General features: G+C 38.5%; 1 protein-coding gene across 2 annotated transcripts in view; it reads right to left on the bottom strand.

Annotated features, from left to right (window-relative positions):
* Window positions 1-4720: 4720 nt before the first annotated feature.
* PPP2R5E (protein phosphatase 2 regulatory subunit B'epsilon) overlaps window positions 4721-26509 on the bottom strand; it is a 73896-nt gene continuing 52107 nt past the window's right edge. For both annotated transcript variants that reach the window (XM_036383618.2, XM_036383620.1), the window contains exons 4-14: window positions 25319-25420; window positions 22622-22714; window positions 18577-18707; window positions 18433-18492; window positions 17704-17812; window positions 16654-16707; window positions 16508-16558; window positions 15529-15648; window positions 13683-13810; window positions 11792-11893; window positions 4721-9201 (exon numbers count right to left, since the gene is read on the bottom strand). In XM_036383618.2, the coding sequence (XP_036239511.1) occupies window positions 9102-9201; window positions 11792-11893; window positions 13683-13810; window positions 15529-15648; window positions 16508-16558; window positions 16654-16707; window positions 17704-17812; window positions 18433-18492; window positions 18577-18707; window positions 22622-22714; window positions 25319-25420 (1050 nt within the window). In that variant the 3' untranslated portion in view covers window positions 4721-9101. The remainder of the gene's footprint in view (window positions 9202-11791; window positions 11894-13682; window positions 13811-15528; window positions 15649-16507; window positions 16559-16653; window positions 16708-17703; window positions 17813-18432; window positions 18493-18576; window positions 18708-22621; window positions 22715-25318; window positions 25421-26509) is intronic.

Here is a 26509-nt window from a genome sequence, read left to right as displayed (position 1 = left end):
CTTTTGGTGACAGCAACAGGGCTTCCATCATTGACTCTGGCAGAAAGAGAATTAAGTCCTGCAGTTTACAGAAGAGCTGTACTTAATCTGTCTCGCCCCGTTTCTGTACTTGGAAGAAGCAGGATCTCCATCATTCAAGCTCATATTAGTGCAGTCATGGTAAAAATAATGACAATAATCTTTAAATAGACCCCAAACCTTAGCCTTGGATAGAAAACATCTGATTTATCTTTGAGATTTAAACAAAATCCCCTTCTGCAGAGGGACAAACTCTATTCCAGATTAACACAAACCTTTTTTCTGCATATCCTCCCCTCCAGGCATCTGATTCTTTGGGAAGTGAAGAACTCAGGGAAATGTGTGGTGGGATGGAAAACTCAAGGACTGGGGATCCAGTGGAGAGTGGGTGAGGGTTACCCCACGAAAGGGAGGAACCAGGTAGGGAGCAGGGATGTCCTCCCTGCATTGCTCACACTCCCACCCCAGTGGCACAGGGATGCCAGAAACCTTCTCCTCCTCCTCCTCCTCTCACCTCCTCAGTCCTGGTTCTGAGGGCAAAGAGATAACAGCCCCAGCTCTGCAGAGAGACACTTCCAGAAGGTGAGACTCTACTTGGAAAATGTATTAGCATGAATGGCCTGATGGGGAAAATGGATGGGAATGAGAGAACGTGAACACATGGAAAACAATTCAAGGTTTCAGTAAAGGAAAATACATTTTAAAGATGTGTTTGCATCTGCTGCCAAGTCAGGCAGCACAGAAGGAGACAAGTCAGTGTAGAAGTAAGGTCACAGAAGTTTAACTACCAGCATTTCCATAGCAAGCTTGAAATCACTGCTGCTAAGCCTTAACAGTGTTTTGCCCACCCTGGCTACTGAAAAAGAATGTTGTGGTAGAAATGCTTTCTTTTCATCTGATTTTTCTCTTTCTGGTCAATAAAGCACTGGAATATAAAACTGAATCCATTTTTGCTTTGAACTACCCTGCCACAATGAATGAAGGTTGACCCAATAGCAATCCCATGAAATCAGGCTTATGTTGAAGCAACAACTTAAGCACTAGAAATCAAGTTTTATTTATTGCTGCAAGATTTGGATTCCATGCCCACACTCCCTGCTGCACTGATGATGCAATCAAAACAGGATATTCTACATCAGTGACTAATTGACACCCAAAAAAACACCAAAAAGCCACCATGACATTAAATGGCTTATTTATAGATTCTGTTTTCCCAGACAATTAATTCAAGCATATAAATTTAATTATTAGATTTCAAATCCTAGTAATGGATTGGATATTGTCCCATGAAATTATATACAGCATACATGTTGTCAATGATTTTAGAGGGGATTGGTAAATTAGAATAGCAAGTGAGAAACAGTTTGATTGGGGATTTAACAGAAATATAAATTATAGAAATTATTATTGGAAGGGGGTAGGAAAAATTGTGTGTGTGTGTCTTTTCACAGTTTAATTTAGTTAATCTCTTTTCCAAGCAACTGAAATCATAGTGTAAAGGGTACATTCTGGGCACACCTGATTCCTGCTGGAAGAGTGTTCCCTTGCACCTGAACGCCAGGTTTGGTAAGTCTGAAGCACTTGATGTAAACCAGGGGGATCTTTGTTACAAAAGTGTATTTGAACTACAGAGAAAGTCACTAACTCACAGCCAGTGCAAGAAAACCAGATGAAAAGTTCAGGGAAAAAAAAAAAAAGCTGAAAAAGTTGGAAGTCGAGGGACTAAAATTCCATTGGACAGGTGGCCACCTCTGCTCTCTCAAATTCAGACAAAAATCAAGCAAGCAAGAACTCTTGGCCCTAAGCTGTATTAGCAGAAGAATCCAAAAGGTTTGTGCAGCTTGTGAGCTTGGGATCTTTGCAGATATCGATCAGAGGACTTTTTACAATGGGGTGGCGTGAGAGGACAAGGGGGAATGGCTTCAAACTGATGGAGGGCAGGGTTAGACAGGATATTGGGGAAAATTCTTCATTGTGAGGGTGCTGAGGCCCTGGCACAGGGGTGTGGCTGCCCCATCCCTGGGAGTGTTCAAGCCAGTTGGGATGGGACTTGGAGCAACCTGATCTGGTGGAAAGGCCTCTAAAAAAGTCCCATTTCTTTAGCTGACCACTTGGAAAGGCGTTTGTTTGGAAAAGGCTGAAGTGCCCCCTGGTTTGTAGTTATGTCCCCCTTATGACAATCACAACTAGAACAGCACATTTTGCTAAATTCAGCCCAGTACAAGTCCTTACCCTTGTGTTTGCAGAACCTAGTGCAGCACAGGAGAAAGAGGGGCTGGAGGCACCACACTGCAGTGGGAAATATTATTTTCTTTGTATTCCTGAGTCATTTTTGTCTGGCCAGAACTGATGTTGAAATGTGCATAACCACTGACCGTGACAATTATTGTCTGATGAGTGTCATGGAGAGCAAATAGCAATAATATCCCCTTGTGCTTGTGAAATAGTCTGTGGGCTAACAAACTAATTACCACTGTCTGAATTCCACATTTCCTTCCTCCAGAAATCAAGAGTGCCCTTTGCCAATTTGCAGTTTTCTCCAAGATCTGGCACCTGCAGACTTGAGCCTGGTCCTCCTAGATGCCTGAAATGGAAGATTATGTAATGCAGATGCCCATGTTGGTTGGAGACAGTTAAATAAATATACAGTGATTTTTGACTCATGCACATCATAAACATTGCCAAATATCTAAAAAAGCAGGGGAGTTGCTGCACAGCCTTTGGGATGAGCATAAACTGTAACCTCACTCAGCACACTTTGCAGAATTAATATAAAAACCTAAAACTGAGCTGGATCAGTTGTCCAGTTTGCTCACATGTGCTGAAACTTCAAAAGGCAAAGACTCAAACCTGACCCAAGTCTGCTCAGTTCACAAAAGGTTTGCAGATAACCTCTGCCTTTACTGAGGGCTGCAAAAATCCCTGTGCAAACACAAGGTCTCTGCTCCCTGGTGCCCAGCGTGCTCCTGCTGTGGCTGGGGCTCCAGGAATATTCACTGCTGGCTCACTGCTTCCTCTGCCAGGGAAGTGCACAGGCTTCTTACACAAGGCAAACCTTGCAAAGTAAGAATTTTGACAAGATTCAGGTGGTGTGTAGAATATTCTTTTCTCATTCTCTTTTTGGAAGCCCTTCCCAGATGCAGGGATAATGCCAAGTTCCCAGACACTTTCAGTGTGTATGGAAGAATGAACCACTGAATAAAAATCAGACATTTCTTTAAATGCATCTCAGGCTTTCCATCCTTCCTGAGTGACCCCCAGCTTCTCACACCTTCAGTGACTGAAGGGGGGATAATACTGAATAGAAAAGATGGACAGGGGAGAAACAAAACCAAACAAACATAAAAAATAGTGCAAGATAAAGTTTTTGTATGACCTGTTTTGATGTCGTGGAAACCCCAGAAGAGCCTCTGGTCACTGCTCACAGTGGGTTGGAACACTTGCTTTTGAGGTATTTACTAACAAATTCAGGGTATTTGCTTCAGCTGCAGCTCCAATGTTGACTCTTTAAAGCCACAGATCATAGTTTGAGACCTTGTATCAGTGTCCAGTTTAACTCCCAAGCTATTCCTTCAGAGTACTGAGGCACAAATTAATGCAGCCTTGGGACCAGCCTGTACCTGCACACAAAAGTACTTTTGTAAGCTTCACACTTGTGATCTGAGGTCCAAACTTAATGTAAGATAAACCAGACATTCTGCTGTTGCATGAGAAACCAAATCATCCCTGAGAAGGAAAGACCAAGAAGAAAAACTAGCAAAGCAATTGTCATTACTGAAAGTAGGAAACTAATTTAAGTTTTTAATTCCAAGCCTGTAAAGGTTGATTTCTAACTTGCAAGTAAGAAGACAAATCCTACCCTGGAGGCCAACTTACTGCATGTTCTCTTTATTTTTTTAAGTTCTTTAGAAAATACTTGCCTTGCAATAAGAAAGTAGAGAGAGATGGAGTTGTTAAGCTGAATTGCTCTGAATATTGTCTTACAAGTATTTAAAGAGAATTGTGATAATGAGCTCTTCTAACAAAGACAGGCAAGATCCAACTGATTAAAATTAAAGGTGGAAAAAAAATTGCAAAAAATTAAGGATTAGACTATTGGAACAAATAATGTTTAAAATGTGGTATTTAAAAACCAGGTGTTTAATAAATATTTCTCATTTTATGGAAGCAACCAGCTCTCCTACACTGCTGCTGAAGCCAGGCACCTGCAGTGCCCCTTTCCAGGCTCCATCCATGGCTCTCCCCAGAGGCTTTCCCCTGATGACCTCCAGCCTTTCCCTTCACCTCCACACTGCAAGGCAGAGCAGCACTGAAACGCTGCCATAAAGGAACAAATTCCTTCACCAGCTGCACAGGAGAAGGCTCAGAGGGTTCCCAAAGAACTCTGTGGGGCTTTAAAGCCTCTTTCCTGCATCCTGACCTCCCTTCAAAGGGGGTTGTGTGAGGTACACAGATACTCACCGTCATCAGAGGATCTCAGAAAAAAAATTAACTTACTGAAAACCTAGTGTTTGCTATGGTAATTCTGGCTGGAATTTAAAATTACCACCTCATTGCTTCATTTCTGGGGATTTTTTTTTCCAGACAAGATTCCTTACATTTAATACATGCAGATGGGCACCTGACTGCTCCAAGTTCACTGCTGAAAAGGCTCATGAAGTTCAGATGGGAGGAGGTGGAAAAAAAAGCCAAGCACCTGGAAAACACTTCATTGCTTCTTTATTTAGATGCACCCACAGTACAGAGCCTCTTGAGCATGTGCAAAAGAGGAAGATAACACATTTATAGCTGGGAGCACCATTGAGTTTGAGTTTCTTTGATACCACTTTTAAGAAAGTAAACTGTTTCCAAAGAATGACATTTGAATCCAAGAGTTTAAGACCTGCTTGTACTTTATCCAGAGGTGGAAGATATTTTTATTGTTACTTGGATGTAGAGTAGAAGACATTTTCACAGTCTGGTTGGACCAGTCTATATATTTTCATATGCACCTTTTAATATATATAAAAAAGTTTCATTTTTCCCCCCTACCCACAGATAGTTAGATGCACCTAAGTTTAAAAACAGTAATGGGACCAGAGCATTCCTATGGGGAAAAATGAACTTTTGCTGCCCTCTCCTGCTTAAACAATGAAATGCTAAAATATTAAGATCTATGAATCTAATGCTAACCTTGAAACAAAAAGCATGACAGGTCATTCGCTATACTACAATCAAAAATAGGACAACAACAAGAAATGTATTGGTACTATTTATATTTGAAAACTCCTCATGGCTCCACGAGGTTATGAATACAACATATTTACAGCAGGTGATCCAAGTAACAAAAACTCTTAGAGAGGTTGTGATAAAAAGCACACGCTTCTGTGGATGGGAAGCAACACTTGGATAAAAGTTTTCTACCTAAAGTAGTTCCATTCTCTTTCAAGATGCTGTTTCATAGAGTTCAAAATGGAAAACTGGGCTACATAAAATCTGCTGCACATACCAACTAGGAAGAACTAATTCATGGCTCACTCCAGAGCTGCTAAGGGAAGCACAGGAGCCAAATTAAAAAACTGTAAGTAATAAAAACATTCTTCAACCTTGAGTATCATCACTCTTGTCTTCTTTAAGGGCAACTGCTTTGGGATAGTGGTGTCACACAATTAAGAGAAAAGGGCATCTTTGTTTTCAAAGACAGAATTAAAAGGAAATTATGTCGGTTTTACTTGGAGGGAGAAGAATCTCATCTTTCCCACTCCTCACAAAACAATAAAGAGCTTTTTAGAGCCCATAATATATTTTCTTTTCCATCAAGTGAGAGAGCCTAAGGCTGTACTTACACACGTATAATGCAAGTACAGCTGCTACATTTCTTACTCAAGCAATTCTTGGCTCCAACACCCTCGATTTTTCCATATTTGAGAACAGATTAAAAAATAAATTAAACCCTTTTACTTATGCTAACAAAACCAAGATTAAATTTACTGTGACCCTGCTAGCAAACGCTCCAATGGCATTAGAATACCTTTACTTAAAGCATTCCAACCTTTGGAAGAAAGACAAAAAACACTTGAAAGCAACAAAAGGAAAACAGTACGGGAGACGTGCAAGATGAAGAAAGCAACATGTGGTCAATTCAGAGTGTATGAGAGGAACTTTACTTGCACAGTTGTTACATCCCCATGACCCAATGCCCTCGCAGCTCCTTCCTGTGAGCAGGCAGTGCCCAACCCTTCCCCCGAGACCAACGTGGCCCAGGACACGCAGGAGCACCCAGTGCCTGCCGGACGAGCAGTCAAGAACAACACTGACACCAACCAGGGTGGTTTGTGGAACTCAAGAAGCCAACAAAAGTGTAATTTATGATGCACTGATCACACTTGGGCCCACGGGCTGCCTTCCTCTTCCTCCTGCTGCAGCTCCAGCGGGAGCCCTGCGGGGCCGGGCACGGCGCTGGGGCTGCGGCGCACGCGGGGTCCTGGCAGCAGGCGCCTCTTCAGGTGCAGCACCCGGCCTTTGGAGTCAAGGGACTTCATAACAACAGCACATCATCTCCTTCTCCTTGAAGGAACATGCCTTCCCAGAAGTGACAGATCAGCTATGAACGTCAGACACGCCCCGCTGTCCCCGCGGCAGAGGCCACGAAATATTGCAACCCGCCAGGTTCTGGTCAGTTTTGTATGATCAAGAGTAGAATGACATGGCAAAACAAAAAATAGTTATGAACAAACAACACTCACCTAAACTCTAAGTACAGGACAAGGTGCTTTTTCTAATTTCACATTGTTGTGTTTTACTCCACCGGGTGAAGAACATCAAGTTTTATTCCTCCATTCTTTCTCAGTTTTTCACAATGGAACATAGTCTTTGAGCATGAGTTTGAGTCCACCCTCTTGTACTGTGAAATGATCATTTCACACAGAAATCACACTAGCAAGTTTGTTTTTTTGGTAACAGAAATAAAAGACTGTCAAAATCAATGGGCTAAGGGACATGATTTGTTATAAATTTATTTAATCTTCAGTATTTCAGCTTGCACCTTTGCTTCAGCACTTTAAAATAAAATGTTTCAACTATGACAGTAACTGCCTAATTTACATTGAGTCCCAGTCAATGTTCTTAAAAGAAGCTCATAGTAATCCCATTAAATCATGTTGTGTTTGGTGTTGCATATGACTAGTTCCACTTTTTTTTTTTTTCTTTCCAGAATTAACAGTGTCAAGTTCTTACAAAGCCTTGAGTTTACAACATTTGTGTGTGCAGACCCAGGAGTACAAACTGTGACCTGATAATCCTGAAACAGTCAGTAGTCTAGGAGGGAATTCTTTTTTACTTTTTTTTTTCCGTGCCTGAAAACAAGAAAACTTCAAATTCTACTGTATATTTAAATGGTAGGAAGAAAAATATACAAGCTTGTATTTATACTGTATTTCTATCAATGGCAACAGGTCATAAATTCATGTTTGCAACTATCACAAAGACTCATGAACACCAATTCATTTTTATACTGTAAATACTGCTGGATTGATGGTTTAGGATTATCAATTCACTGTTGTCATATGTCTATAACAGTTCAAAAGCATCCTGGAGAAAAATCCTGAAACACATACCTTCCGGTATAGAATAATGCAACTGCATTAGCTAAATATATACTGTACAGAAGTCTTATCAGCATTTTACCTACCAAAGATGTAAGATTCCACTTTCAAATACAAAGCAGATAGCCAATAATGTATACTTATAATACAGCCCTCTTCTTTGTTTTTGTATTTTTTTTCCTCTTTTGTTTTAAACAATTTGGTCACAATGCACCTTTGATATAAAAGCATTTTAAACTTTATTATTAATACTCAGAACATTAGGATTTCCAGAATTTTTTTTTTTCAGTAGCATTTGTAGAACCACTTTTGGTAACAAATACAGTAGTTAGGAATGAGCATCCAGATGAGAATGCAGAAGTGTATTATCCAGAATCCTTTCCAGCTAAGACCATAGGGCTGGTACTGTGATGAGTAATAGTACTAGAACCACAAAAACACTAGAGTATGTTTCTTAGAGGCTACATCCTCTTTTGCTGGAACACTTTATAAATACATATTAAAAAGTAAGGCAACAACTCCAAACTGTCCAAACTGCTATCTCAATTTCCAATTAGAACCATGACCACTGGAGATCAATTTCATGCTTGTGTTGTTTAGCATGTGTCTTTATTCTTTCAGAATGGTCCAATAAGAACATACTGTAATAATTTAGCAATTGGTGTTTCTAAACCAACTCTGGTACGTGTGTCCAATGCTGCATCACTAATACTGGTTAGGTATTGGAGTCCAGGGTGTTACCACTGCCCTTTTTTTGTTTTTTCCATGGATTGTGGACACTAATTTGGATTTGCAATAAATAGGTGCACGAATCCAAAGCTCCCTTTCCTACTATGTTTATCACCTACTTGTTTTTTAATTCCTAATGTTCAAATTAAGGAAGCACCAGAGACAGCCTGGTACTAAAAAAATGCTCACACCAGTAAACAAAACTTTTATTCAGGACCAATGTTTTTCATGGCCCTGATCTGAATGGACATTCAACTTATGAAGATATGCAAAAGGAAAAGAAAGTCAAATTACAGTAAAGTTATCCAGAGAAGGAGGATGTTACACAAACTCATAAGGAAATGACAGTCTTTTTTTCTCTTTTACTATAAATACACGTAACAGTTTAGCAGAAAGACAAGCTAAATTTTAAGATTGTTCACATTTGAAAGTTGTATTATACTCTCTGCTAACGATAAATAAGGAACAGGTCCTGACAATGGAATCTGACATTGCAATTTTCATCAACAGATCTTTGAAGACTCGTTTTAAAGAAGGGTTAAAACAATGATTATGTTTGCAAAGTTCTGAGAAGTCCATCTGTTGTCCAAACTTTGGATTAAAGTCCTTATTTTTTTCCTTTACTTAGAGACAGGTATATACAGTGCTGTTGTAATAATGAAACAAATGTGAAATCTACTGTAAAGTTGCACAATACAGAAAACTGTTGCTCCATCTTCTACTACATAAATGTGTGACTCCACAGGTTAATAATGCTGTTTTGTATTTTTGTTAAGTTGGAATTATTCCATCACGTCTAAGACCTCTCTTTAATTCCAAATCCTCCAGTTTTTTCCACAGTTCTTCACGCTCTTTCTCTTTCTTCTTCTCACTGACAGATGAAATAAAACAAAGAGTTAGCAGGAGAGAAGACTGGAGATAAATAATATTTATGTTAAAAAATATATAGCTGACATTAAATATCTGCACTAATTTTCTTGAACACAACTGCAATTTTCCTATCATATATTTAACTTTTTTTTTTGTATTTTCTTTTTCTTTTTGTTACCTACATAAATTTAACTAAACAAAGCAGTATGAGAAAAGCATAAAATGTAAGCTGACCAAAGTGACACTGTTCATAGACACTCATTTGCAATGAGGAATTAAAAAATGCAGCGGACCTGTACTACAGAACTGATCTGTCAAAATTATAAAAATTAACATTTTGGACTAAGTTATGTAATTATTTTCATTTTATTTATTTAAGATAGAAATAATCCTGTAAATCACAGCAACTTTCTAGAAACCATTCCCTGATCCCTTTAGAATCACTCTTTTTACTTACATGACTGCTGGCTTCCCTATAGCTTAGGTACCAGCCAAGGCAAAGTTCAACCTACAAGATGTGCCTTTTGTGCAGTGAGTTACTCTTTTTCCACACCAAATTCCTGCAAGATCTGTGTAGCATTTGCTTTAACAACAGACTTTAGTGGCTGATTTGAGAAAATTAAACAGCAAACCTAACATTTACTTTACCTGCATTGTTTGCTTTCTAAATTTCCTGTCTCTGCCTCAGCTTACTGTGAATAAATCTCCTTGAGACTGCAAGGCACAAAATGCTCTCAAGTTCTATGACATCACCTTGCAGGTTTAGATGAAATGGAAATCTAACAATGACAGATACACAGATTCTCTGCCAGTCACATTACAGAAGTCTTGAGAAGTATTTCAAGGGATTAGAACCATTCCTACACACTTTGATTCACTCAGCATACCAACATCTGGCTCATTTGTTTGGAATTCTGATTTCCCATGAGGATTTTAAACATATAAAAAATACAAACAACTTTCAGATAAATCCCTGAAGAACAGTAAAGGGAAAAAAAAGAGCCTACTGTTATTCGAAAGTATTTAAAATTAAATACAAGAGTAAGTGAAATAGCCCTACATTTTCAGGCTACTTACCAATATTTATCTTCTAATCATTAGGAAATACATGCCTGCTTACCTAAAGGTCTGTTAGAGGATGATCACCTCATCCAACTTACCTATTTGACCTATCCTAGCCATTAATATTGAACATATTTCTCCTCAAGCTTTAAGTGGTATCAAAGCTACCCTCCTAAAATGTGGTTTTATTAAGATGCTGAAGATTTTCTGAAAACCTTAAGGTAAATATCCTATAAATATTCAGATTTTAAAATTATAAGAAGCAAATAAAAATGGTGACATGGTTAGCACCAGCCTTGGTAAGAAGGTACAATGTCACCAGGTGCAAAAGAAATTCTTTGTGCAGTTCAGCCACTAAACCTCCCCCATTATCCAGACATGGGACACACCACTGCAGTGTCTGCTGCTGTTCAGAGCAGAACTTCTCATCTTAAGGGGCAAAGTGCAACCACAAATGGATTCAGGTCACCAAGCTGCCTCAGTGAATATCTGGACTAGATGATCAGTCCTAAAATTCTCTGCCTTTTTGCTAGGAAACCACAGAGTTTGTCTCAACTGCACTACGTCATTGGCACTTATTTATCAACACATATCAAGAATATCTGGTTTCTTAGTTCAAATCAATCTCTAAACAAGTCTCTACAAGTAAAATACCATAGTAGTGAACTAGCCTGTTATGTGCAGATTTTTTGGGTGACTCCAGTCACACAAGCCAAAAAACTACAACAGCCAAAAGACTTTCAAGGTTGGACTACCCTAAAAACCTCTGCTGATATGCAGTGCCCTTTGCATTTCTTGGGGGAACTCTGAGTCACAGCCAAAGTATGGCTTAAATGAAGTTGCAACCTGTTCGAAGTTCCTGAAATTTGCTCATTTTTTTTACCTAATCTTTGCATAAGGTGAAACTTTTGAGAAAAGATGCTGCACTGTAATGGAAAAATAAAGATTAGGGAAAATGGCAGAAAAGACAGGAAGGCACTGAAGTTGAACTAATGTCTCTGTGAGTGGTGTATTTAATGGATCCTGCATGCTGAAAGACTCAGATACAGCAAGACCTCTGAATAAGAAACAAAAAGGCTGAGAAAATCTCTTTGCTTTAAGATCACATCCAGCCAACAAACAGCAGCTTGGAAAATCAAATCTTAGGGGTTTCCCCTCATGTCTCTTTACAAACCTTAGTGTAACTTTTTTTTTTAAGGTCTTTAAGCAAAGTGTTACCTTTCAACCCTTGTTTTCCTTTTATCATTGAAGAGCTTGACAGACTTCAGTGTTTTGGAATGTGAAGTCAAAAAGGAATTGCCAAGGAATGTGGATTCCCAAGTCATGCAATGGACACTGTATTTAATAAAGACTAAAGAACAACCTGCACACAATCTCACATCCTGCAATGAGAAGCCCAGCAGCAGACAAGGGCAAAAACAGGGCAGTGTCTATAATGTCTGAGATTCTGCAACTGCATCTGAGTGTAAGGGGAGAACTAAACTGCAGGCCATGTGCACAGCTGACAAAAAAAAGCTTTAAAAAGTTACCGCTGACGATCTGACTTGTAAGTGGCTGTCAGCTCGTCAAACATGGTGCTGTTCATCTCCATAAATGCCTTCAACACATTGTAGACTAAAGCCACAATAGCCCTGTGAAACATGGAAAAAGAAGAAAGAAGAGAATCCATTAGTTTCAGGTGAAATCAAACGTGAAATAAAAAGTGTCTTCTCTTCCCAGCCTTTCTGTGACCAATTCTGTTCCTGCAAGTATGGTTATGTAAATTCTTCGATTTCACTGAAACTACTTTGGATTAACATCCTTAAAGGTGAGAATCAGCTTTCATGTCCCTTCTGACTACTGAAATGGAGCAGGCCAAAACTCTAGGGTGAAAGGCAACAACAGAAAGCTATTACATATAACTACAGCCTCTTCCCTCATGCTGTGGAGCAATTCTGAATGCAACTTCAGAGATTCAAATCATCAATGCTGGCAGAAGGAAAAGAATTCAAACACAAAATGAAAGTGATTCATATTTCCTTATGACTCTCCTATGAAGCTGAATATTCAGTGCATCTATGCAAAATACAAAGCTGTATTTCAAGAGTGATTTCCTTGTGCTCATGCAGTTCATATTCATTTTCCCTTTCACAGTTCCTGATCCACTACTCTGGCTGTCATATTCAGACCCAAGGCTGCTTAAGAAGCAGCTCCTCAGCCAGGAGGCAGTGAATCAACAGTACAAGTGCCAGGAACCTTTGGAGCTAATCCTTACAGGACACACAAAATATGTGCCATTTCCCACGCACCCCTGTCTCTCTCATCTCTTTAAATAAACTTTCATTTTTGTTGCCTACATGAAAAATTTTCTTATAAACATAGAAATTCTTTAAATAGCTCCTTTATTTTAGACGTGTCTTTACCTGGCTCATGTAACAAAATTACTATGGGTATGAAAACTCTGAATTGGGATACTGGAATATTCTCATTACCAGAAGCATCTCAGTGCATAATATTAAAAGGTTGGAGACTGGTACTGGAAAGTGTCTTTTTGTGACCAGTGTTAAGTTACAGAGGCTTTCCAGCAGCATTAGATTTGTCATGTGAGCACACAAGCTTGAGAGTTTGACTAGGTACAGGAAAAAAAGACCAATGTTTGAAAAGATGAATCATTTTACAGTAAGGTCTCAAAGCAACTGGGACCTGAACATAGCACAGCTCATTAAAAATACTGGCTTTACTAAATGCTAATCATCTTGACTTACAAAAACTTTCCGACTAAAATAAAGGATATATGTCATCTTCCTGCAATAGAATTTTCCATAAAAACACTTTTTATTAGGCCATTCAGTTTAAAATAAAATTGCCTAATTACCACAATATCAATACTAAGTAACTGTTCAATTACTGTCATAAAGAACAGCTTTTAAATAAATTTAGAAAAAAAACCCAACCTAAGAATATATTGTCTGTATGTTTCATGGATGTTTAAAAAATGCCAACACCAAAAGTCTCCCAGAGGTATCAGTTGATGACACAGCCACAAAGCTTTATTAATGCCAACTGATATTCTTCTAGACAATTTAGAATCAGGCTTAAGAGCCAAACAGTTTATAAAAAAACTGCGTAGGAGAAACACTTGATGAGCAACATTTTTCCTTCAATAACAATGTAACATTTTATTTCTTCTTTTTTCCAGCTTGTGAGAAGGCCTATTTTTATCCTACAAAGTAGTGATTTTTGTACACATACCAGTTAATTAAAAACACTGAGACAAGCTCAAGTTCAGACTAATATATATTGTCATTAACAGAGTTGCACTTGCTCAGAGCAGCTTTGAGTGTGCATCTCTCCCATTCAGATGTTCTTCAGCAGACATTCCCTGAGTTTATCAGTGGGCTGTCAAATGCTAAGAGATAAAGTGTAAATGCACAAACTTACGGATTCCAGTGCTCTTTAGAAATCCTGTAAAGGCTGGAAAACATGATGGGAAGTATAACATTTGAGTTCTCCTCTATCAAACTCATGATGTATTCATTATTCCAATAGTACAGCGCTCTTTCAGCCACCTTTAAGTCAAAGAAATAAAACAGGAACAGGAATTCAGATATCTGTAATTTTGTGATTTTCTGATAGAAAAACAAATCACAGAGAAACTCCACAAAGATGAGCTAACAGGAGTTATTAGTTTTGGAATTAAACTACTCTAATCAGTAGCATAACGTGCATTAATGGAATTAATTTCTATCCTGTAGTTCTGATCCCACAGCACCCACTCTCTATTTCCTGAGCAAAGTATTATTGCTCACTGAAGACTGGCTGCAGACACAGCATCAGTTGAGGAGGGGTAGGAAGAGCAGACAGACTTCCCATCACCCTTTCCCTCAAAATCAGGGAGAGTGCAGTTGGAAAAAACCCAGCAGTGCTGGGAAACCAGAGGAAGGAGACAGGGAAAGGCCCCATAGCTGGGCTGGAAAAGGGAGGAGAAAGTGTGGGGAAGGTACCAAGGACAGTAATTATCTTGGAGAGGAGCTGGGGGGTAGGAAGGAGGATGCTGATCTGAATTATGATTAAAAAAAAGATGTAGTCCAAGGAAGAGCTGAAAAGTCACATTTGTCTTTGTGCCAGGACAGATCACCAGGCTTAATATGGAGACACTACAGGCCATGAACTCTATATCCTCTTCACATCCATTACATCCATTATCCAGTTACATCCCATCCATTCCCCTTCCTCCCATTATACAATGTGATTAAAACAGGCTACAGAGTTTGTGTCACCTCTAACCACACACGTGGGTACATGGTTAGAAGGAATCGAGTCAGAAAACAGGGACTGCACCAAAACCTGGGAGGAAATCCATCCTCCAGGGTCTACAGGGCCAGCACCTGCCACCTGTAGGGCTCTCTTGCTGCTCAGAGTGACCCCAAGAAAAGCTGGAAAGTCTCTTTTCCCAGCCCAGTGCTTGAAGAAGGAGTCAGGGCTCTTCATTTCTCAGTCTCAAGGTTGTTTATTGTTCCTTATCTGTAAAATTCTTCCTCCTGTCCTGCCGAGGTCCCTCCAGCAGGGCAGTTCCAGGCACTCTGCCTGCCCCAGGGCAGTGTTTATGTCTTTATACTAAAAACTACATGTACAATGTTTACAATTACTTCCCAATACCTATCACCTATGTTAGACAGTGAGCTTCTACTCTAAACCAATCTAAAAGTGCCAACATCACAGCAGAAGATGGAGGCCAAGAAGAAGAAGGAGAAAGGCTGGATACACCCAGATCCCTCCATCTTGCCTCCTGAACCCCCATTCTAAAAAACCCCAAAATCTACTTTTTGACCTTGTGATAAATTCACTGTCATCCTACTTAATTTGTCATGGCCTGCAGATCTTCATCTAAGGTTGGTAACTTGCTCCAGGGGTCATAATCAAAACCACAGGGGCATCTTGGGCTCTGTGCAAAGGTCTCTGAGCCTGGACAGCCAGGACAGCCTGGACAGCCAGAGGGATGTCCTGGGTCCTGACAGCCACCCATAGTGGGAAGAGCTCAAAGCCTGCTTGGACACAGGTTAAGGATTTGTGAGGAGCTCAGAAGGAGCAGCTCTGGGCTGTAACCCCAAACACCTCCAACAAGTTATTAATGGAGCTCAGACCTAACCTTCCACCCCAACATATCCTCTTCCACAGAAGACAAGTACTTAAAAACATAACATAGAATAATATTTACATTTGGGGGGAGTTATGTTTGAAACTGAGACTATACATTCCTATATGAACAATAACCTTTACCACTGACCTGAAAATGAGGGCTAGAGACACACTTGGCAATTTGTTTAAACAAGGGTTCCTGGATTTTGACAAATTGTGATGGTTCAATTACATCCAAGATTTCCTCCAGCTCTCCTAGGAACATGACCTAAAGACAAAAAAGAAAGCATTGAACATAAAACTTCCAAATCATGTTGTTCTGCAGAATGCTGGTAACCTCCAAATTCTACTGCTTCAGGAAGAAATGGAAACCTCACTCAGCTCAGTGAGACCCTGTCTCAAAAAATGTCATCAGTTCTACCACTGGCAACTTCTGGACTCAGTCCCTTAAAACAAGGACAAGTTTCTTCTTCAAGTGCTGAATTTAACATATTTTGAATGAAATTCAGAATTGCACCAGTATAAACATCCACGCTGAAAACCTTGTCTCATACAAAGATCTGAACAAAGGCTTAAACTTCAGTAACTAAGGAGATTCTCCTAATTTACCTCATTTTTGAGAGCAATATTGAAAATAACAGTTTTGCTGTTTCACAAAACCTCACTAGGAAAACTCTGATTTGCATCTGAAACAAAAATGCATATGTTTAACTGCATCTTTCACATGTTTAGTAGGTAAACACCACATAAAGCATCTTCAGTAGGTAAACACCACATAAAGCATCTTTTACCCTCACTGGAAAAATACTGTCTTCATATATAAACAATTCCAAATCTAACAGAGTTTTCCAACCTATCCTTAACTATGTTTATTTTCTCCTTTCTAAAATATTCTCTGCAGCAGAACCAGGAACTGTTTTGTGAATAGGAACCAGACTTATCAAACTTTGCACAGTCAAAACTGTTCAAAAAACTAGAATTAAAGTATTGAAAAATCACCTACAAGAAATAATATCAAGCTTCACCAGAGCACGTGCTATCAACCACAAATTAAAGACCCCTGCTTATTATGTTTTAGAGCAAAATAACTCTTTTTTTTTCCTTTGTAATACCAGCATATCTCTTACCTCTTTCTGACTGCAGGTTTTTGGCCAGAATTTCATTAAACCTCTAATGACCTAAATTAGAAGGAAAAAGAAGTTAGATTTTTTACTTTTCTCTCTATGGGGTAAAGCATTCATAGTGAAAAAAAAAGTATGAAAGAAATATTTACTGGTTCTGTGAGTGAGGGGTCCTTCTCCAGAAACTGTACTATGCAATACGCCAGCTGTGAAGAGATAAGAATTTACAAAAACAAAATTAGAACATTTCTATAAAAAAACCACAAAACCCCAACTTTTTTAAAAAGAAAAACTTAAGGCAAGATGCTATTCATCTCTCTCAAACTACATCCAATTTTAGACTGAGATGCAGAGTTTGCACTGTGCAAATCCATTCAAAGTTCAGTTTATAAGAAAGGAGTTTATAAGAAACAATTGTTCTATACAAGAACAATTAGAGTGACGAATAGCACATAAAATAAAAATCAGAACAACTTGGGATTCTAAATACAGTCACACAAGCAATGTTTTGAAGCTTCTGCTACTCCCTTAAAGTGCAACTTTTTACTAATTTTATACAGCAAAGTCATGAGAATTCTTGCAAGATGAGTCGACACAGCTAAAACCTGGAATAACATACTTAGAAAGCAGAGCTTTATCACCATAAGAAATACTGAAAATTTTCACTATCTGAAAATCAGAGAGAAAGGCAACAGGTAGCAGTATCAGAGGAAAAATTACATCATGAACGCTGGGGGTATAAAAAGATTTATGAGAGCATAAATGCAGTATATTAAGGAATCTTTGAGGGAGAATATGAAATGAAAAAATGTGGGTATTAGTATTCAGAAGGTTGCCAGGGGGAAGAAGAGCCTTGACAGGACAAGACTAAGGAAATCCAAACATCCTCTTGGGAGAGAGAATGGGAAAGGCAAACTTGTGAGAATGAGAAAAGAGCAGAGAGGAAAACCTAGAGAGAGCCCAACTACTAAATAAAATTTCCAAACTATTACAGATGCATGTTATGCTTTTAATTACCTAAGCAGAACAGAAGCTAAATATTTATCATATAAAGGATACTGAATTAATTTGGAAAAAAATCGATTGTGTTTTTTTTCCACATTTAGAATTTCCCTCCCTTTTTATGTTCATGTAATTAAATGCAACCTTTAAAAATATACATATAATTTTTACTGAACAGAAAATATTTTCATAATTTCTACCTGTGCATGGAAGAGCGATAAACTCCTGACTGTGTGTAAAGGGATCAGCACCTTCACCAGAAACTGTTTATGCTCTGCCTTGAGAGGTAAAGCAAAACCATTGATAATACTGGAAATGAGAAAAGAAATATTTGTTAGTGTCATCATCACAGAGAACAATACTGAGGTCTGAACAAGCACTTTATGGATTAAAATATATTTAGCAGTCAGCAGCTGTTTAAAAACAGCACTTGTAAACAGCTGTTGACTTTGGTCCTGATTTGTATTAACAGGGCAGTTCATATCTAGGTAGCAATCCAGCTCTCATTAGGAATAACCACATAAACAGCTGCACAAAACTGTTGCCAAACAGAGAAAACCTTGTCTATGTGGTCTGTAAATTCATCTGAGCAAGGTGGTCTTGAGTAATTAACCTACCAAAATTAGATTCACTCATAACATTCCCTCTGCTAAGTGTGCTCAGAATAATCCTCCAGCATGGAAGGATGAAGTGTGCAGTGTTTAATGGACTCGCACACATAAAATCAACCCAACACTTTGGCTCTAACTTGTAGCTATATATTCTTGGCAAAGATGTGACAGAGATTTGCACATGGGCTTAAAGATGAGCATGTGCACACATCTGTTTTCAGAGTCAGGGATTATCATAATACTTTTTCCAAATCTGACACTATCCTGACGTGTGCACAAGGGCAGTCTGAGTTAGATAATAAATAAAGACTCCTTTACCTTCCTAAAATTTCCAAGAGTTCAGCTACGCCATTGAAGTGTTCAGTTTCATAAACAAATCTAAAAAAAGAAAAGTTAAATATAAGCAATATATCAGTTTCCTAAAGGGTTCATAAATGAAAAGCACCTTCTTCCACAACTTACCGTAGAAAAATATTATTAATCTGTTTTCGGATAAATGCTCTAAGGCCCAGGAACTTGCCATAAATTCTGTGCAAGACTGTTTTTAGGTAGTCTCGTTCCCGAGGGTCTTCGCTGTCAAACAGCTCCAACAGCTGTGTTTAAAGGAAAAAGAGAACTGAAACAGGAGACATTTGACCAGACTTCTGTATGAAACTGAATTCATGAAAACACATGAATGAAAGAATATGACATCCACGGTACCCAAGCAGCAGATATCCAGTATTAAAAAAGCCTGCTGGAACTTCAGTGTAACATCATACACCTCAGAATAATAAATTTGTGATTAACTAGCTCCAAAATGCTGCCCTTCTTCTCCCCAAAAATAAATATGGTAAGACAGTTTGCCTTTTACCATCCACCATTCCCTGACTCTGCAGAACCAGAAGATCCTCATTTGCTCTAACACTTTGTTCTCACAAGGTTGTGTCAAGGTCACATTTTTCTAATTGCTTGTAATTCATATGATGAGCTCTTAAGCCTTCCTAGTGATTGCATGGCCCTCATGCTGTGGAAAGACTCAACAGGGAAGTCCATGCCAGCACTGGATCTGCTGCTATGGGATCTCCACCAATTGCCACAAATCAAAAGCATCAGAGGGAAATAATCCTTCACTTTGAACAAAATGGTGATTTCATTATCAATGCCAATTAAAAAATAAAAAGAATAAAAAACAACAATAACAAAAACCCCGCATTTACTAAGTTGTTCTTAAATACAGTGCAAAATAGTTATGTGAGATTCAGTCAGGAGAGATGGTGGTTTAGTGTCTGGTATTGTACAAAATATTTCCCAAACACTGACACCTGAAGCTGCATGAAATGAGCAGCAGGAATATCACCTGCAGGTCTTTGTTTCATTCCCCTTGAATCCTCTGCCACAACAGTATGAGCTTTCCCTTAGCCACCCTCTTCATTTTTTTTGTGACACCACAACATTGGGTATTCTGGTGGATGTTTGGAATAAATTCAGAGGTAAACTTTAAAGCAAAAAGGACAACCAAGTGCCACAAATGTGCAGAAACCAGGGAATTTAGGCAATTTTTAGTAATCAAAGGCAACCAGTATCTGTCTTGCATGAAAAAAACTGTGAACCAGTACCTGTCTTGCAAGAGAAATAAAGACAGTTTGTCAAACAGGTCTTACAAATGGGTAAGATGCTGTCAGAAAATCATTGCAGGAGTGGCAGAAAACAAAATTATCTTAGGTTCACAAACAGATAAATTACTATAAATACCTATTGCAAGTAGATATGTCAGTGTATGCATGCTACACCTGATCTCTGTTAAACTGCTATATAACTCTGAGGAGGTGAAAAAAGATAAGAAAAAATATGATTTAAAGTTGTTTGGCTGTCTGGGGTTTTGCTTTCTAACGTCCAGGTCTAGGACTGATGCACACATTCTTCCTCATTGTTTGGAACATTTCTGCAGCTTGCAGTGAGACCTCACTGTATCTTCCTTGCAGTAAGGATCTCTGGTGGGGATTTCATGAGGGAAGTATGAGGTTTGTCAGCTGCCCTCCAGAGGTTATAAACACATTGCTCTCCTCAATTAGTTCTGGATTTCAATAAATAAATAGTCACCTCATCCTTCCCCAAATAGCACATTTCAGCCTAAGACAGCAAACAGCTGGAAGCACTTATGTTTTTTGTTTTCTTACTGGATTGAAAAGTATTTATATTTCCAGTTCTCTTATGCAGATCCTCTCTGGAAACATTGCTAAACTAAGTCTCTCATTAAAAAAAATAATAATAATAAGACTATTCTTTTGCTATGTCCAATTTGTTTTCAGGTTTCAACAATAAAGTCTTATTTATATGAATAAGCTTCAAGACTTCCATAATTTATTTTGACTATTCTAAACATACACAGAAAAGGGAAATTAATTTTCCAAAATAGCAACCTACATAACAGAGACTTGTAGATATATTTGAATAGTATGTCTCTTAGCAACCACTGCCAACCATTTCAAACTGTACATAAGCAGGCTTTAGAAATGAACAGCTACACTGGTAAATATAGTATTTTATTAAAACATATAGCTGAAAGCAGAAATACAGCTATACTTAATAAAAGAAAGCAAAAATCATGTAAACAAGCAAAAAGTTTGAAAAAAGTCCAGTAAAAATCTAACTTTTTTTTTTCATATAGGCATCCTTACTGCCAAGAAACACTTCATTAAAATTAAAAAAAAATAATAATTTTGAGAAAAAGCTGATTCCAAATACTCCAAAAGTCCCACTTGTGTTGTCAGTGTCACAAGACACCAAAATGCTTCTTGTTCTTAAGTCTCAAATTGCCTTCCTGTGTAAGGGATCTGCAGGTACTCAGCAGCTACTCCTGACACACAACAAACACAACAGGAAGTAGAAGGACACCCCAATTTCCTACAGCTCACAAAAAAATATTTACACAAATGGAAATATAACTATTTATATGTAGTGTGTATATGTGTGTATATATATATGTGTCTGAATAGAACTTTATATAGAAAAATGTGAATTTTAAATTGATACCGTGCACAGCAACATAAAAATGTGCATCACCAAACTCCATGGCAAGAACAGAAATCCTTAGAACTCCTTTGACCTCTTAATTGTCATATCATGTTTTCTGATATGTAGGTTTTAAAATCTCATATTCCCCTCTTTCAGTAGATAATATTCTTCCATTTAGTAGATTTAATGAAAACTAGCAAGATTAAAATAAAAAAAAATTAATCCTTGGTTTAGACCCATTCTCCTGTGCCAAACTGACAGTTTTGAATGTCTTAAAAAGGCTGAGTGGGATGTTGCCAGTCATGACCAAGCTCAGCAGCACAGAACAGGAGCATCTAAGAATTATTTTTACCAGATTTTTGAAGGAGAGCACATGTATTCATCCTAATGCAATCCTGCTCTATCTAATCAAACTAAAACCAGCCTGGAAAAACCTGTCAGGAGTGATTTGTCATGCATATTCTTTTATCTCCACCAGGTACTGAACACATTGGTGCACCTCCTTGTCAAATCAGTACTGAGATGAACAAAAAGGAAACCACCAGAAGTTTGATCCAGATGAAAAAGGCTCTTGTGTTTAGGAGAAGGAAAAAGTAAAAATTTAAGTATATCCAACTGCTTTTGTAGGATGGAGAAGGTCTTGTGATACCGAGAAGGAAACTGAATTATCTTCTTTGAAACTTTGAATGTAAGGACAGAAATTGCTCTGTCCACTACATTTTTCAGGTATTCTTCATCCAAACAACACAGATGAACTGTAAAAGCACAACTTTTATTGCCTGAGCAGTACAGGGAAAAATAAAAGCTCCATGAGTGATAAGGGGCAAGAGAAAGGTCTTCAGAAATGCTGAGTCTATGCTGCCAGCTCCAGTTGCTTTTTCATTCAAGTGACAGCCTGCAAGGAAACTCCATTTTCTAACTAAATAGCAATCTTTCTAAATTCCCCTGATTTTCAAAAGCAAGCTACAGACAGCATCAAGCACAAAGTTCTTTTTGACTTGGCAGTTACACAGAAACTCACAAAGGGAAAACAAAACCCAAGACAGGCCTGTTCTCAAACCTGAAGACAAAAAAATGTATCTGTGGGGTGTCCTGGCTTACCCAGAAAACAAATGTATCAACAATACTAAGACACATGAAAACTGGTGTTTAAGTAGTCTCTCTAGATAGAGAGAACAGTATTTTGAGACTACTTGGTGGGAAACTTTTCATTTTTCAACAGTTACTGTTTCAGCTCTGTCTCAAAACCAGTAAGTCAAATATTTTGACTGAGGTATTGAAACTGGATCCAAACCATCTATTTTATGTATCTATAGTAACAGAGACTGGCATATAAACACACACACCTTTTTCCATTACCTCCACAGATTGAAAACTTTCATTGCAGATGCTGATTTAGACTTTTTCTATTGCAAATGAAGTTACACTTTCAAATTCTAAACTATATCTTTTAAAGGATTTTTTTTTCCCAAAAGCACCACTAAGCCTTAAAGAAAACACACCAGCTTACCTGCAATACAAATTTCTGATCTATGTACTTTTTGGCAATGCTGGGCTGAAATTCTTGGCTTTCCAAAAATCGTATGAAAAACTCATATACAAGCTGCAAAACAAAAAATAAACAAAACATGGGTTTAGTTTATGACTTGATTACTCTTTATATTTTTAGTATTTCCCTAAATTATTTTGTTAGAAGATTAAATGCTTATTTTTCCCTAGTACAAAGGGTTAAAAAAATTGAGAAGATTTTTCTCCTTTATCAAATTGCCACCTTTTAGTTAAAATTAATTACATGAGCTTTTTAAGCTGCCTCTGCTTATTTAACTCCAGTCAAAGACATTTCATCACCAAGAACAGGCACTGCCATCTTGTAATGCTTGTTATCATCTTGTAAAGCTTCCCAGAGTAATTGGGAAGCACATTTAAACTGCCCTCTGAACTGCTGAAGACACATCAAATACAGACATTACAATTCTGAAGGGGTTGGTGAAACAGTTGGAAATATTTAAATTAAATTAGAAACTGCTTAGAGTAGTGTTCTAGTACAACTTGAAACACAGAAGAAGAATACCAACCAGAATTTATTCAGAAGTTCCTAACTTACTGTAAAGATTAGCCTCAGGGCTGGAGAAAATCTGCTTATTTTCATGCAGTTCCATCTCTACCTAAACTCTTCAGTGGGACACGCAAGACTTTTCATTTAGCGGAGAAAAAGAAGAGTATAAAAACCAGGGAACAAGGAAGTGAAGTGAAACAGAGACTGCTGTGGCCTCCTAAGACAGCAACTCTGATCTGTCACTGGTAATGAGCTACCAGCCAGCCATTCTCTTGGCAGAACCTTTTCATAAAGAGCAGCCACTGAAAACTTTTTTCTTTTTGTCTTTAGTGAGTATGAATATTGATACTGAAAGGAAAAAGAAGCTTCAAAATTACATTTTAAAATCATTTTAAACTCTTCCCTGACAGCAACATGCTGCAAAACTGCTGCTGGTAGTTTCTAACAGTGTTCTCTGACTTCTCAAAGGAAGCAATAGGAAATCAAAAGAAAGAAAGAGGTTGAGAAATAAGTTGTGGGAAAAGTGACAGCTTACATAACACCAACATTAAATCATCAGAAAATCAATTCCATTGACTTTTCACAAATACTTGGTGAATTTCTTCTTGACAATGCTAAGTCATCCACTGGGTAAGAAATTCCCTCATTTCCATGCAAGTAATGACTTTTTGAACTACAGCACCAGTGTCACTGAATGTGCTGTTTCCAGGCAGGCACAGCTCCTCAGAGCTGCCTTGAAGTTTTGAAGATTCTTATTTTTTGTGAAATTTAAATATAAATGAGGGATGAACCTACATTTCAACAGATTCTGATTTAGAGAACATAAAAGAGTGAAAAAAAACACTCACAGCATTGTGCATGCAACTGTAAAATAAAATCCTCATTTCAGGCTGAGATCAATTCTGCTCCTTTGCTCACAAAAACACCCAAACTCCACAAACTGTTACTCAAGCAAACTTCCTGTAAATTTACCAGTGGTGTGAGTCATTATCCTGACTAACACACACAGGATTTTCATCTATATTTTCTATAAAGGAATTTACTGCATTAGTATCAAGGATGTTTTCTCCAGTTTAGTTTATGTTCTTCATTCCAAATCACAGAATGATGGAATTGTTTGGGTTGGAAAGGACATTAAAGATCACCTCATTTCACCACCCCTGCCATGGGCAGGGACACCTTTCCCAAGACCAGGCTGCTCATCCAACCTGGCCTTCCACACTCCCAGAGATGGAGCAGCCACAGCTTCTCTGGCAACCTCTGTGCCAGGCCCTCACACCCTCACAAGTCAAGAGCTTCTTAACAAAGTGTAATCTGAATCTCTCCTTGTCCTATCACTATCTGACCATGTAAAAAGTCACCCTCCCTTGTTTTTTTATCATCTCCCTTTCAAGTCCAGGAAGGCTGCAATGAGGTTTCCCTGGAGCCTCCTCTTCTCCAGGATGAACAAGCCCTGCTTTCTCAGCCTGTGCTCACAGGACAGGTGCTCCAGCCCTCTGATCATCTCTGCACCCTCCTCTCTGGACACACACCAACAGGTCCATGGTTTTCTTGTGCTAATAACCCCAGCCCTGGATGCAGTGTTATTCCACATGGGGGTCTCAAAAGCCCTCGTTTTGACAACTGAAATTCAGAGGAAGGGATGCTACTGAGTGAGCTTGAATCCTGCTCCAAACACCTAGGAGCAAACCTTGACTCGAGGAGAAGGAGGACTTAGATAGGGATGCAGCTTCTCATTCATTTTTCTGATCAGCTGCCAACACCTGTACACTTTCCTATGAATATTAACCACCCTCAATAAAGCAAAACTGCCAGCAGTGTCATCCTTACAATGCTCTTGCTGCAGTTGTTGAGAAATACTTGTGCATCAAAGCAGTTGGGAAAGCAAAATAATTTTAAAATCAGTGAAGGAAAACAGGAATATGAGGGACACCATCAATATAATTTTGAAAGAAAGCTTTAACAGTTTGGAAATATCACAAAGTTCTCTCTCTTTTCTGTAGGTACTATATTAGAATCATCAACAGTATTAATAAATGCTAGTGTCTCACAGACTAGTTCTGATCCACAGGTTAAAAAAAAAAAGCTGAGAAAATTATTAGATACACCAAGCAATGACAAGAATTTCTTCTGAGGTAAATAATCAAAAACCTGTAAGTGCGGCCACGATGCCTCCAAGGTGGGCTCGTCTTCTTCTGGATCAAATTCATTGCTGTCACTAGGTGGGAGAGTTCTGAAGATATTGCAAGATACCTGAAAAGGCAAAGAAAGGAGGATGAGATCCATTCTGCAAACAGGTAATAGATTTTAGGACCCTATATGTCTGTACCTGCTCCATCCTCCATCCCTTGAACACTGTTTCTTTTTCCTGCTGTCTGACAAGGATCTTTAGCAGCAGCACAGGGCTCAGGAACCTGTCACTTTACAAACCTGCCACCAGCCTTGGCTTTTCTCCTTTCCTCTGATACCCCAGCATTACCCAGTGTGCCACCATGTTCCACCAACATGTAATTCCCAATCCTGATGGGCATCAGTGGGAGCCAGGACTGCTTAGGAGTTGTAGGAAATACCATCAACTCGTGTTTATAAGTGCTGTCATACAGCATTTGGTTATTTTTGTCTGTACAGAGAAACATTAATGATTAAGGTCTCATCTGTCAGCACTTGCTAGGAGTTGCAAGTGCTACTCACACATTAAATGCTTGGACACCTCATGCCAAGTACAGAACTTGGTACTAAATGAAAGCAAATAAGAGCATTGGCTCGACACTTAGCCTACATTTTATTTCATGGCTGGCTCGCTTTGCTTAATCTTATTTGGAGGTACTTTGGTGAGACTGCCTGGCTTTGTGAGGTTCATGCTATCAGCAAAGACTGAGCCAGAGAGCTTTCCTGGGTTAATTAGAGTGCTGAATGGAGCGTACAGCTTATTATGCAGCAAATCTGATAACTGCAAACATGCTGTAGGGCCCCTCAGCACTTGGAAGGTGATGATGTGCCTTCCTTGCCCTGCTCCTGTGCATCTGACCCATCCCTAAGCTGGTTAATCAAACAGCTGGGAAAAGCAGCATGTTATCCCCTAATCTATACATGACCCCTTCATAGTAGTTCAGACAAACTAAGCCATTTAAGACACAAAACTAGTATGTTCTTTAGCATCCTTGTTTATTTTTTCCAGCTTTTTTTGCTCCTGTAAATGTTTTAGTCTGTAAGGAGTATTTTCAGTATGTTGGCACCTTAGTGAGAAAGGGCACTTTAAAGCCCTTTATAACAATATATATATTGTATATATATACAATATACAATCCAAACACTGATAAAACCAGATTTAAATAGGGTGAA

This window comes from Molothrus ater, chromosome 6 (assembly GCF_012460135.2).
Source record: "Molothrus ater isolate BHLD 08-10-18 breed brown headed cowbird chromosome 6, BPBGC_Mater_1.1, whole genome shotgun sequence".
Lineage (NCBI taxonomy): Eukaryota > Metazoa > Chordata > Aves > Passeriformes > Icteridae > Molothrus > Molothrus ater.
This window is presented reverse-complemented; position numbering and strand designations above follow the sequence as displayed.